At 38.8% G+C, this 13501-nt stretch overlaps 1 protein-coding gene across 1 annotated transcript; it reads left to right on the forward strand.

The window, feature by feature from the left end:
* The first annotated feature begins 67 nt into the window (after nucleotides 1-67).
* Tsn (translin) lies at nucleotides 68-9391 on the forward strand. Its single transcript, XM_005315900.5, has 6 exons — nucleotides 68-300; nucleotides 1837-1930; nucleotides 2651-2747; nucleotides 5079-5194; nucleotides 6163-6242; nucleotides 8565-9391. The coding sequence occupies exons 1-6, from the start codon at nucleotides 235-237 to the stop codon at nucleotides 8796-8798; spliced, it is 687 nt and encodes a 228-aa protein (XP_005315957.1). The 5' UTR covers nucleotides 68-234; the 3' UTR covers nucleotides 8799-9391.
* The last annotated feature ends 4110 nt before the right edge of the window (nucleotides 9392-13501 follow it).

Below are 13501 nucleotides of genomic sequence, written 5' to 3' on the forward strand. Positions count from 1 at the left end.
CCCTTAGCGCCGGGCACGTCGGGCGGCGCCTCAGGCAGCGCGGGGGACAGGCCGGCCTCCGGCGCGCCGCGGGCTTCGGAAGACCCCAGCGACGGCCGTGGCGTAGAGCCGGGTGGACGCGGCGGTAGCGGCGGGCGTAGCGGCGGGCGTTGCGACTGACTGCGCGGGTTGTCTGCAGGACTCGCTTCCCTGGCTGCCCTCGCCGTGCTGGCTGATTGTTGTGCGGCCGGCGCCATGTCTGTGAGCGAGATCTTCGTGGAGCTGCAGGGCTTTTTGGCTGCCGAGCAGGACATCCGAGAGGCGAGCCCCTCCCTCCCATCCCCTTTCCCTTCCCTTGCCTAGCTGGGCCACACAGCCCGGCCCTCCTGCGTCGCTCAGTCTCGGGCGGTGGGGACACCTCCGAGGGTGGGTTGATTCCCCTTTAGTGTCAGGTTAGGGCACCTCCCTACCCCGGCCCTGGATTCCACTGCTCCCCTGAGTCCGTGTTCCGGGTCTCCGCATCTCAGCATCACCTGCTTCATATGAGTGTCAGTTTTCCTCTTTTTCAGCATTTGTTTATGTCGAAGGCTTGGTTAGTGTCCGGGTCTCTGTCAACACGTTTTCTCTGTTGTTGGTGTCTTAAAAGCACATGTGACCTCATCTTTTAAAATATCTCCTATGACTTCTCTTCCCACGTAGAATAAAAATGCGGACTCGATTCTAATCTACAAGGTCTCTCTCCAATCTCATTTTACAGTTTCTCTTTCTCTATTACGTTCAAGTAATCTCCTTTTTGTTCCTCTAGCGATAGAAATAGTTTCCTGCCTCAGGACTCTTGCATTTACTGTTTGCTTTTCTTGGAATTTGCTTCTTTCATCATATTCAGCTTTTGACCTCGCAGTCTAATTGGTTCTCCCATGTTTTCTAGTAGCACGTTAACTTTTTAAAAATTTGTGTGAGAGGGCTGAGGTTGTGGCTCAGCGGTAGAGCACTCGCCTAGCATGTGCGAGGCCCTGGGTTCTATCCTCAGCACCACATAAAAAAATAAATAAAATAATGATTGTGTTCAACTACAACTAAAAAATAAATATTAAAAAATAAGAAAATTGTGTGATAATTGTTATTTTAAATGTCTGATTTTCCTTTTGTTTGCTAAACTGCCAGAGGGTAGGGACCGTCTGCTTGGTTTCCCAGTATTTATACAGTTTCTAGTACATAAATTTACTCAGATATTTGTAAAATAAATGAAATGAAAAATATCCAACCGGCCTATTGCATCCAATTCTTCATTACATTCAAATCCTTTAATTTTTATAGTGTCTTATGTGAAGAATGATGGATGGCTATTATCTTTTTTCTTTTGGTGCTGGAGATTTAAACCCAGGGCTACTTTACCAATGAGTCACATCCCCAGTCCTTTTTATTTTAAGACAGGGTTTGCTAAGTTGCTTAGGGCCTCAGTAGGCTGGCTTTGAACTTAAGATCCTCCTGCCTTAACCTCCTAAGCCACTGGGTTTACAGGTGTGGGATGCCCAGGGTCTACTATTTTTTGAAGCCAACTGAGGAATCTGACTTTTTAGTAATCTCCTGAACGTCTCACAGGGGAAATAAATGGAAAAGTCAGTATTCAAACCTGATTACATACTAATTAGACTAAATAAAAAAATTTATTTTCAAAACAAAACAAAACAAAAATAAACAGACCTGATTATTTTTTATACAGGTTCTATCTTTGTGAAGGATTTTGTATTTTAAATGTATATGACAGTGTGATAGATCAAATCTAGTGTGTTTGGTATGAGTCTATGATAGTGATTGTGCTGAGTTTATCTGATTTTGATTTTTAATTCTCTCTAGGAAATTCGTAAAGTTGTACAGAGTTTAGAACAAACAGCTCGAGAGATTTTAACTCTTCTGCAAGGGGTCCATCAGGGTGCTGGGTTTCAGGACAGTAAGTTTGTTTTGATTTTGAATATCTGTATCAAAATTATTATTAAAATTTTAAAATTCTAATTAGTTATACATGACAGTAGATTGCCTTTTGACACATCATACATAAATGGAGTATAACTTGTCATTCTTCTGGTTGTAAATGATATATGTATCAAAACTTTTGATTTCTTATTTAGTTAATTTCCATGCAGAATGCGTACTTGGTCTGTCTCATTTTATTGTGAAAAATGTCCATTATGCGTTCTGGTGAATAGAAATTGGAGCAGGTATTTCGATTAGACTGTAGGTTTATAATATTTTTTTGGTACCAGAGATTGAACTCAGAGGCACTTGACCACTGAGCCACATCCCTAGCCCTATTTTGTATTTTATTTAGAGATGGGGTCTCATTGAGTTGCTTAGTGCCTCAATTTTGCTGAGGCTGGCTTTGAGCTCACGATACTCCTGTCTCAGCCTCTGAAGGTTCAGGGATTGCAAGCATTGCAACCGTGCCTGGCCCAATGTGTTTCCTAATATATTCCCTTCACACAAGTTTTTGCTTATTTTTTAATTTGGTAGGGGAACTAGTTATGAGTTTTAGAGCCAGATGGAAAAGCAGAGATCTGTTTGTGAAAGTTTTAAAGAAGTTTAACTTTCAAGTAGACTGCATAGATTATTAAGCAAGAACTGTATTTGAAATTTGGTAAGTTTTTCACATTTGATTATCTTTTGTGATTAGTTCCAAAGAGGTGTTTGAAAGCTCGAGAACATTTTGGCACAGTAAAAACACATCTAACGTCTCTGAAGACCAAGTTCCCTGCTGAACAGTATTACAGGTTTGTTAAAAAAAAAAAAATCTTGTTTTATAACGTTAGGTAAAAATTGCAGACCAAAAATTATAGGTACCGAATGATTGCTTATGACCACTTAAAAATCTCTGTATATAGAGGAAACAACAAAAAGAATCATACTGATAGTAGTGGCAACTAGATTGATTTTACTTTCTTCATTTTTGAAAAATTTCTTAAGAAATATGTCTAATTTTTTCAGTGGAAAAGTAATTAGGAAAATATCTATTGTATGAATGTCAAATTGAGAATATATTTTTGCTATATTCATGTTTCTTACAATCAGATGAACTGTATTTATGCTATGAGATCAGGTTGAATTAGATATATGGAGTTAAATTTTATCTCAAAACTTGAATTTTGCTGCCAAGGAACTTTTTTTTCTTTTGGGACTGGAATTGATCTTAGGTATGCTCCTCTACCATTGAGCTATACTCATGCCCACAGTCTTTTTTTCTTTTTTTAATTTTAATACAGAGTCTTGCTGAGTTGGTTAGGGCTCCTCTAAGTTGCTGAAGCTGACTTTGAACTTGATCCTCTTGCTTTAGCATCTTGAGTTGTGGGACTACAGGCATGCACCACTGTGCTTGGCCCAGAGGGCATATTAAGTTAATATTTTATGCTATATCTTATTGAATCTACAACACCTTTATTCTTACAACTACTGTTATTTTATATACCTATAGGGAAGAAAAAGGTTGCTAGTCATGATTGGGAAATGTAGGTCATAAAATATATATCTAGATATTGTAGATGTTAAACTTTGGAAAAAGTGCATCTGAGTGTTGATGAGATAAATAAGAGTCAAAAATTTCTACGTTCTTTTTTTTACTAAAAAAGTTATTCTTTTGAAACATATAATTAATAAATGGTTGGGATGTATATGAGGGGTAAATAATGTAACTGCACAAAAAAATTCTTTATGGCAGGGCTTGGCAAACCATTAGTGGCCTACTGCCTCAAAGATAAGGATGGCTTTTATGTTTTAAAGGATTGTTAAAAGAAAAACTCAAGAGTGTGTGACAGAAAGTGAAAGTGGCTCACAAGGTGTAAAATGTTCACTACCTGGCCCTTTACAGAAAAAGTTTGCTGACCCTTGCTGTAAGGTAATGACTGAAACTCATGGAGGTAGGACAGTAGAACTGGCAGGGTCCTTAGAAACCAGTTACTCTTGAGGTCACACATAGGTTGCCTTTTGGCTGGGTTTGCCCTCAGAAAATTTTGTTTGACCTGCATTGTGTTGAGAAACTTTTTTTTTTTTTTTTTTTTTTTTTTTGCTTTTGGAGAACATTTTTAATTATAAATTCAGTTTTAAAAAGAAACATTTTTTGAATTTGTTGCAACATTTGAAAATCAGCAGGCTTGGAATTCATATTTGGAGGAATAAGTAAAATTGCTATTTCTCTGTCAGGCTTTAGCTTAGTATCCGAGGTTTTTTTTCTGGGTGGGAAGGGGGGTTTCTATGTTTCCCAGTTTGGTTTTGATTAGCCTGAGCTCAAATGATTTTTCTGCTTCTGTTTCCTGAGTGTTGGGATTACAAGTGTGCCACTGTGCCCAGCAGTATCCTGAGTTTTTAAGTTCTCTATTTAGTGATTAGAAATGATAATTTTGTGAATTAGGATTTTCTTGATGCCCTATATTCAAAGTGTAGGAATAAATTAGATGGTGGCTGATATACAATTGCAGTTTTCATCAGTCTTCAGTTGCAATTTTTAATACTTTATATTCTGTGGTGCTGGGGATCAAACCCAGGTCTTTGCACATGCTAGGCAGCACTTTACCACTTAGCTGCTTTCAATTTTTTTTCTCAGAGCAGTATAACTTTTTTTTCTTGGTGCTAGGGATTGAACCTAGGGGCACTTAACCACTGTGCCACATCCCCAGCCCTTTTCATTTTTAATTTTGAGACAGGATCTTGCTAAGTTGCTGAGGCTGCCTTTGAACCTGTGATCCTCCTGCCTCAGCCTCCCGAGCTGCTGGGATTACAGGTGTGTGCCACTACACGAGCAAAGCAGTATCACTTTTTAAGCACCCTTACCCTTGTCATGGATAATTTTTATTGTAAATTTTGTATTTATCAAAATTGGATCATGCTTCTCATTGATTAAACTTATAATACAAGTAAATGCGTTAAGTTTGAATTTAAAAAAGTTTTACTAAACTATTTAATATATCTGAATGTCCTATTGCTCTTATATGTTTTATACATTGGATCTCACATAAGATTGTATTTGAAAATTTCTGAACATTTAGACATGCCTGTACTACACTGTCTCTCTGAAGATCCCTCACAACTTGAATGTGCTTACTTTTACACAGATTTCATGAACACTGGAGGTTCGTGTTGCAGCGCTTGGTCTTCTTGGCAGCATTTGTTGTGTATTTGGAAACAGAAACACTAGTGACTCGGGAAGCAGTTACAGAAATTCTTGGCAGTAAGTGTCTTCATTAGGGGGATTTGCAGAGTCAGGCATGGTAGCTTAGTTTTTGGTGGGAGGAGCTGTTGCTTGTACTTTCTATTTATTAAAACAAAGGAGAATTAAATAGGAAGCTCCTTTCTTGGAAACACAAAAACTAAAAAATGCTGTGTGGCTTACTCACTTATATCTGAGTAATCCTTTTTGTTTTCAAAATTTAATTTAGAAATGTTTTAAGCCTATAGAACAATTTAAAGAGGAGTAAAACGAACGTGTGTTTACAGTCCACTTAGATTTACCACTTTTTAAGCATTTTGCTGCATGTGTGTGTCTTGAATCTTGGAAGTCGATTGTAAATATCATGACTTCTCCATAAAGGCTTCATTTTTCATTTTTTAACAAGAAGGATATTCTTTGTCATAACTGGATACTCTTCTTTTTTTTTTTTTTTTTTAGTAGTTTTTAGTTGTCAGTGGACTTTTATTTTGTTTATATGAAGTGCTGAGAATTGAACCCAGTGCCTCACAAATGCTAGGCAAGAGCTCTACTACTAAGCTACAAATCCAGCCCCTGGATACTACTCTTTTTTTTTTTTTTTTTAAATATTTATTTTTTAGTTTTCGGCGGACACAACATCTTTGTTTGTATGTGGTACTGAGGATCGAACCCGGGCCGCACGCATGCCCGGCGAGCGCGCTACCGCCTGAGCCACATCCCCAGCCCCTGGATACTACTCTTGATGGTATTACTTTTTCAGAGAAGACTGGAAGGAAAAATTGAACTTTGTTTAAGAGCTTGAAAAATCCACAGTGAGGTCTAGTTACTACAGATGTAAACACCTGAAAAACATAAATTATTTGTCCTTTCTTCATTTCTTTGAAATGAATTTTATATGTATCATACGTTTACATGTATGTTTGTTTTTATTTTTAGGTTTAAGTTGCATTCATATAATGACTTTGTTTTTATTTTGATATGGTTTTTAGTTGAGCCAGATCGGGAAAAAGGATTTCACCTGGATGTAGAAGATTATCTCTCAGGAGTTTTAATTCTTGCTAGCGAATTGGTAAGAAGCTCAGTAATTTGCAGATTGCCTTTTTGATCTTTCTTGCTTTCCTCTCAGTTTTTAAAGTGGAAACAAAACTTAGGAAGTCTTAATTTTGTAAGCCATTTTATCGGTCATCAGGTAGTCATTGATTGTACTGTATGTGTTACAGATAATGAGGTTTTCTTATTTTTTTGTGGTTTTTCTGGGGGTAAAACCCAGAGCCTTGTGCATGCTAGTCAGTTGCTATACCACTGAACCATGCATCTACCCCTGCATTTTTACTAATATGAAGTTTCAAAAGATGCTAATCCCTATTCATTTATAGTAGTGGCAAGTCATGTATTCCTAGTAACTGTGTTTTAATCAACTTTTGTGTTGCTGTGGCTATTGTATCTGACAAGAACAATATAGAAGAGGAAAAGTCTATCTTTGCTCATGGTTTCAGAGGTTCAGTTTGTGGTCAGCCAGCTCTATAGCTCTGGTCCCGAGGTGAGGCAGAACATCATGGCAGGTAGGTGTTGGGGGAGGAAGTGGTTCAGGACATGGCATCTGGGTAACAGAGATATCCACTTGCCAGGGATAAAATATAAACCTCAAGTGTCTATCTCCGTCACCCACTTCTCCAGCTATACCCTACTTGTCTATAGTTACCATCTGGTTAATCCATATTAGTGGATTAATCCACTGATTAGGTTACACCTCTCAGTCTAATCATTTCACCTTTGAATGTTCTTGCAACATCTCACATATGAGCTTTGGGGGACATCACATATCCAAACCATAACTCTGTATTAATTTTTATAATCATTTTAGCAATTTACCTGTATAATTGTAAGAGGTATTCTTATACATGATCCCCCAATCTCTCTTGGGAAATTATCCTATAAGAAAAGTCTATAAAAGGAAAAAAGCTGTTAATAGCGGAGTTGAATACTGTGACAGAGACAGTGCAGCTTGTAGAGTTGAAAATATTTACCGTCTATCTCATTAAGAAAATTTGCCTGTCTTTGCTCCAAATGATAGGAGCCCAGGGCTGGTAATATTTTTCTTTGATTTTTGACTCTAGATTACTTTGGGGGGTTACCAGGGACTGAGCCCAGGGGCACCTAACCACTGAGCCACATCCCCAGCCCTTCTTAGGTTTTTATTTTGAGGTAAGGTCTTGCTAAGTTACTGAGGTTGGCTTTGAACTTGCAATCCTCCTGCCTCAGCCTCCCAAGTCGCTGGGATTATAGGTGTGCATCACCATGCTCAGCTTGATCCTGGATTCTTGTAGTTTCTAAGCTTCTTTCTTATATTCCAGAACTGTTGCTGTAATTCTGGTAATTCACATCTTCATCCCTGATAGTGGTAGGAGGAAATAGGAAAAGGCATATCCCTCACTTTAAGGATATTGGTTTGAAGTTGTCCACATAGTTTCCGTGTAATATTCTAGTGCTGTGGGACTGGGAAGGGTAGTTCAGTGGTAGAGTGCTTGCCTAGTATGTGTAAGCCTGGGGTTCAATTCCTAGTCCTGCAAACAAAACAAAAAGAACATTATAGTGCCTTGTTGTTAGGGAAGACAGAAATGGGGTATATGTGTGTGAGGTGAAAATTTGAGGAATTTCTCACTGAGGAAGATGGGGAGAAGTGATATTGGGGCAAACTAGCATGCTGTAGCACTTGACAGGCTTGTTGGAGACACAATACTTGAGTTCTGATACCTTGTCAATATCGTGATTAGTGTGAGTTGCTTTAAGTCCATATGTGTTGGGAATACACTAAATGGGTACTCTAGGAAAACTGGGGAGGATTTTATGGAGAAGGAAAATCTTGAGTTGGGTCTTCAAATTAGTCTTATCTGTTCTTCAAGACCATTTTTTCAATGACTGGATTTTAACTTCTTGTCCTATCTCTGATTTACTGATTTTAGGTGACTGGAGTTGCAGCTCTGTAGTTGCACTCTAAGACTGGTCATTTGGCCTGGAAAACATAGGCAGAGCTGCTGAGAGTATTCTACCATTTCTTTCTGCTATATGTTAGCTCATGAGTTATAAAGATGACATTTGCTTAACTTTACTGCATAATTGCACAATAGCCAGTTTAAGACATTAGTGAAATTATAGAAGACGTTGATTTTATTAAACCTGTATTTAACAGAAATGGTCTCATTTCTCGCATTTTTTTTTTTTTTTTTTTCCTCAGAGAAGCTTCTGTTTTATCTGTGCTTAACCTGTACCTTAAGCAGAGAACATCAGCATAGCTTACTAGGCCTGAGGGTCCTCTAATTGTGAGCCACATGAAGTTGTACCAAGGAAGAACTACATTGTTACGTGCCCCTGTTTCTCTTTCCTTGTACAGTCTAGGCTGTCTGTCAACAGTGTGACTGCTGGAGACTACTCCCGGCCCCTGCACATCTCCACCTTTATCAATGAATTGGATTCTGGTTTCCGTCTTCTCAACCTGAAAAACGACTCCCTGAGGAAGCGCTACGATGGCTTGAAGTATGATGTGAAGAAAGTAGAGGAGGTGGTCTATGATCTCTCCATCCGGGGCTTCAATAAGGAGACAGCAGCGGCTTGTGTTGAAAAATAGGTGGCTCTCCCTGCTTCTGGCCTAGCTGACTTCAGCAGTTGCCAGGGATGGCTGAGCACATAGTGCCTCTTACCGTAGTTAGGATACCCAGTTGCTAAACACTGCGCTTTATTTTCTTAACCAGTTGTGTGGTGTGAGTATCAGAATTGAAACACTTTTTTGGGGATTAAAAAAAATAGCCTTTACATGGACAGATTTTTCTTTGTTGTTTCAGTAAATTTGCTCTGTAATTCGTTATATTTCAGTTCTGTCAAAAAGTGTAAATGTCAGTCTCTTGGTAAAGTCCTTTTCTTCCTTACCCTGACTGTGGATGTACTGATTGAGAAGTTCATTGTCTCGTTTGTGATTCTTCCAGAAGTGACTCGATATTTTCTATATCTAAGTTAGCCATCCATTTCCAGGTGTAGCCTGGATATAGTATAAAAATAGATAATTAAAAAGGATGGTTGGCAAGCAAGAACTTACTTTCTCTTCCTTATTTTAAGCCTGTGAGTAAATGAGATGTTGAATTTTTTTGCCAAGGGAATTAAAGCCCTGGGTTCTCTTTCACTGCCATCAGAATATAAAAGATTAAACTGCAAAGTCAAACTCAACAGATTATTTTGGAAGTTTTTGTATTAAGATATTTAGTAACATTTCATCATTTGGTTCTATCACTAGGGAAGTAGGCCTTTGTGTTTTAAAATACTTCTGCTTTCTGATGTTGCCTTAACATTCTGCTGTTGCAGCAATTAAAAATAGTTGTCACACACATCAACTTCATGTGATACATTCCTAAACTATGAAACCTTCTTCCTAGCAGCCAGGTAGGTCATTTGATCTGGAAGTGTGAAGCCACGTGCAAGAATTAGCAATACCCTGGCGAGTGTGTCTTAGAGAAAAATGTTTTGTGTGGTCTGGAAGAAAGATGAAGCCTCAGCTTAAAAGGAAATATACATATATGTTTTTTCAAGTAAGAAATTTTAAGTTGGTGATGGCTATCCCAATAGATTTTAAATTTACAGTTTGGGGCAAGTCATAAATTTTGTGGATGCCCCAATTTTCTCCCCATTTTCAGATGGTATTAAGAATGCTTACCAGTCAATTCTTAATATTGAATTGAAATTATTAAAATAGCGGCTTAAAAAAGGGGTGTAGCTCAGTGGTAGAGCACTCACCTAGCATGTGTGAGACCCTGGGTTTAGTTCCTAGCACAGCAAAAAAAAAAAGACCCAACATCAAAAAAGGTGACTTAATCCACAGCTGTTTGGCACCCTCTGAAAGGAAGTTGCTAATGTTTCCAGAATAATGTGAAGTATTTAGAAGTATTATCTTTTCTTGCCTAATCACCAGTTTAGGCTTCCTATTTGTACTTTGGAGATATCTGGTGTTTATCAGGCTGAATTAAAGGCTGACTCCAATCATGAGGAAGGATGTGGAAACTAGGTGTGAGTTACTGTGCATTGGATTTTAGAACAGTTTTCTTGACAGTTCTTGCAGAGAGTTTGTAGAAAGAAAAGGATGTTAGATTCTTAAAAGTGCCTATGATGGTCACTTAGAATGTGTAGTAATATTACTGCCTGGATAAAAGTCTTTTCAGCTACATGACCAGATATAGAGTTTGATAATAATTTTTTTTTTTTTGCCTGTAAGTATTGATTCTACTGGAGAATATTTTAAAGTTTTTTTCTAGAAGTTGTGGATTTCTTTCTCTCTCTCTTTTTTTTTTTTTTTTTGAGATAGCGTCTTCATGTTTCCCGGGCTGGTTTTGAACTCCTGGGCTCAAGTGATCATTCTGTCTCAGTCGCTCAAGTGGCTGGGACTATAGGCATGCACCACTTTATCTGGCTCTTGAATATCAGTTTTGATAAATACAGTTTAACTGGAAAAGTATATTCTGTTTTTTTAATTCCATTTGAGAGTTGAGAAGAGTCATGTTTATAATTATTCAGTCATGTTTCTTGCTGGCTTGTAAAGCAATAAAAAACTTTTTGGTCTTTTTTGTAACTTAGTGTGTTACTTTGAGAACTTTTCTGAAGGGAAAAGAAATTCTGCATATTTTTTTGAGGCTGAAGAAGACAGGAATGATGAGTTGATGCTGCTGTATAGGGGTTATGCTAACCTAAAGACCCCAGCCACTCCCAGTGCTTTACTGTAAAGTTCAGGTAACATTTTTGTGATCTACTGTGGTAGGGGATTTACAAGTATTTGAGCTGAAGATATTGAAAAACCTTGGCTGTGGTTTTAGTACACAGATTTTTCTTTTAACAGTACTAGAGATTAAACCCAGGGCCTTGTGCATGCTAAACGTGTTGTGTCACTGAGCTATATCCCTATCTCCCAGAATCACTTTTTCAATTTTAGAAATTAGAGAAAGTAGAGTTGAATTAGGAGGTGTTTTTATAGCTTTATTTATACGACATAAAGAACCAGTTGTAAATATTTGGTGAGATTTGTCCTGTCTTAAACTTAAATCATAATATGATTATTGTTTAAGGGAATTTAATAAAGAAGGAAAGCTTTGACAGTGTTTTGAGATCTTTCCTTATACAGGTGGCTGAAGACACCAGACAGTATGCAGGCTGCTGTTGGCATACTTTCATAATTGTGTACTCAGAAGTTAACTTTCTTATTTCTTGATCAGGACTAAATTCTTTGTCCTCCTTTTCAAAGAGAGTATCATTGGCATTCCTGCACTGAAGTAAGACTGTTTCTAAGCCTGAGGTAATTTTCTTAGCATTTACTGTAATAAGCACTAAATAAGAAAAAATAGACAATCTCCCCTCCCTAGACAATAGCAAACAAGTCAGGTAAAATTGCCAGGGCTGGTTGGTTGAATGAGGATGGCAAGGGAGAGAGGGTGGGGACTAGCATCCCTGCCAGGTCCCTTGTTTGGGCGATTGAAATGAATTTAGGTGTCATTAACTTAGGTGGGAGTGTAGGTCAGCAAGGGGGCTGAGCAACTGAAGTGTTTGCTTTTAGGTGTGCCTAATTTGTGGTGCTGTGTAGCAGACAGGCGTGTAGATCCAAGGTAGGTGTGCTCTCCCTGGAGAGCATGTGAAATGAGATGAATTGTGAACTGGGAACAAAACTCTGGTTTTACAGCTTAGGCAGAGAAAGTAGAGAAAGAGGAGAGTGACTTTGTCACAGAAACCAGGAGAATAAAGAGTCTTAGAAGTTTTGGGGTGAGAGATTTGAAATACATAATTTTACAGCCCTAGAGCTCCATGACTACCTATCAGATCCGGCTAGGCCGTGCCCTGGTAACACCCCCTAAAACTCGGGTGGGAAACATGGTTTATTTTCTCCCTCCTGTTCCTATGCATTGCTGGCCAGTTGCTCCACATTGACCTGGTGGAGGCTGACACAGAGTGCCTAATTGGAACGCTGCTAGTTGTGGTGGGAGAGGGAGAGCTGTGGAGGCTCTGGTGTAAACATATGCTCTGGTTGGGAAGTGACATCACTTTCATAATTCATTGCTTAAAACTAGGCACATGGCCCTGCTGAACCATAAGAGGACCAGAAAGTGAAATGATACCTTGTAGGATGAGGGTCAAAAAATGGAGTCAGATTGACCAAATGTTGAAGGTGAGGAGAATGTTGAGCTCTATTTTGAATTATAATAATAACAGTCCTGATTACAAACGTTAGTGAGTTTGGGAGGGAAAAAAGATGTCCTTGGGCTACTCTTGCCTTGTGGATTAGGATAATATGTGGATCTGTGTGGAGCCTCTCTGTTACAAAGTTACTTGCTTGAGAGAGATCTCTGGTGTGTGTGCATTTGTGTTGGGTTTGTGTATGTGTGTTTTAAGCCAACATTCAGCAAACTCCATGTGTTCCATAGCTTAGAGAAGAGAGGGTAACTTGCTATGAAGTGGAACAGCTGTGATTCAAACCCATTTATTTATTTAGTGGTGCTGGGGATTGAACCCAGGGCCTTGTGCATGTGAGGCAAGCACTCTACCAACTGAACTATAACCTCAGTCCCAAACCCATTTATTTATTTAAAGAGATGGGGGATGGGGATTTTTTTTGTTACAAGCTGGTCCCAAACTACTGGGCTCAAGCTGTCCTCCTGCCTCAGCCTCTGCAGCAGCTGGAACTGTAGGCAGCCTGGCTTAGACCCAGTTATACACATTCACATAAATCATTCTTCCTTGACTCATTTGTATGACATCACTGTAGCCTGACAAGGCAAAAATCAAACCTAAAAGTAGCTATAAGTACATAGTATACATATGACTTTGGGCTAGGTTTGTCATGAAAATTAGCATGAAAACAAGGGGGATTCTTGGTTCTCGTCCTCAACACATTGAGGTCCTGCTAGGGAGGGAATGCTGGGAACAGATGTAAACAGATAAGAGTGCTACTATGATTTATTTTTAACAACTTTATTGAACTAACTTTTACATATAAAATTGACCCTTACCAAATGTATAATTCAGTGATTTAATACACCAAGTGTAGGAACCATCACCAAGTCCATGACAACCATGGCTACATTTCTTCTCTATAAATTTGCCTTTTTTGGGCATTTCATGTAAATGGAATCATAGTATATGATCTCACGTCTTGGAGGTAGGGACGTACCAGGGATGGAACTCCGGGGCACTCAATCACTGAGTCACATCCCCAGCCCTATTTTGTAATTTACTTAGAGACAGGGTCTCACTGAGTTGCCTAGCACTTTGCTGTTGCTGAGGCTGGCTTTGAACTCACCATCC

This window comes from Ictidomys tridecemlineatus, chromosome 7 (assembly GCF_052094955.1).
Source record: "Ictidomys tridecemlineatus isolate mIctTri1 chromosome 7, mIctTri1.hap1, whole genome shotgun sequence".
NCBI lineage: Eukaryota > Metazoa > Chordata > Mammalia > Rodentia > Sciuridae > Ictidomys > Ictidomys tridecemlineatus.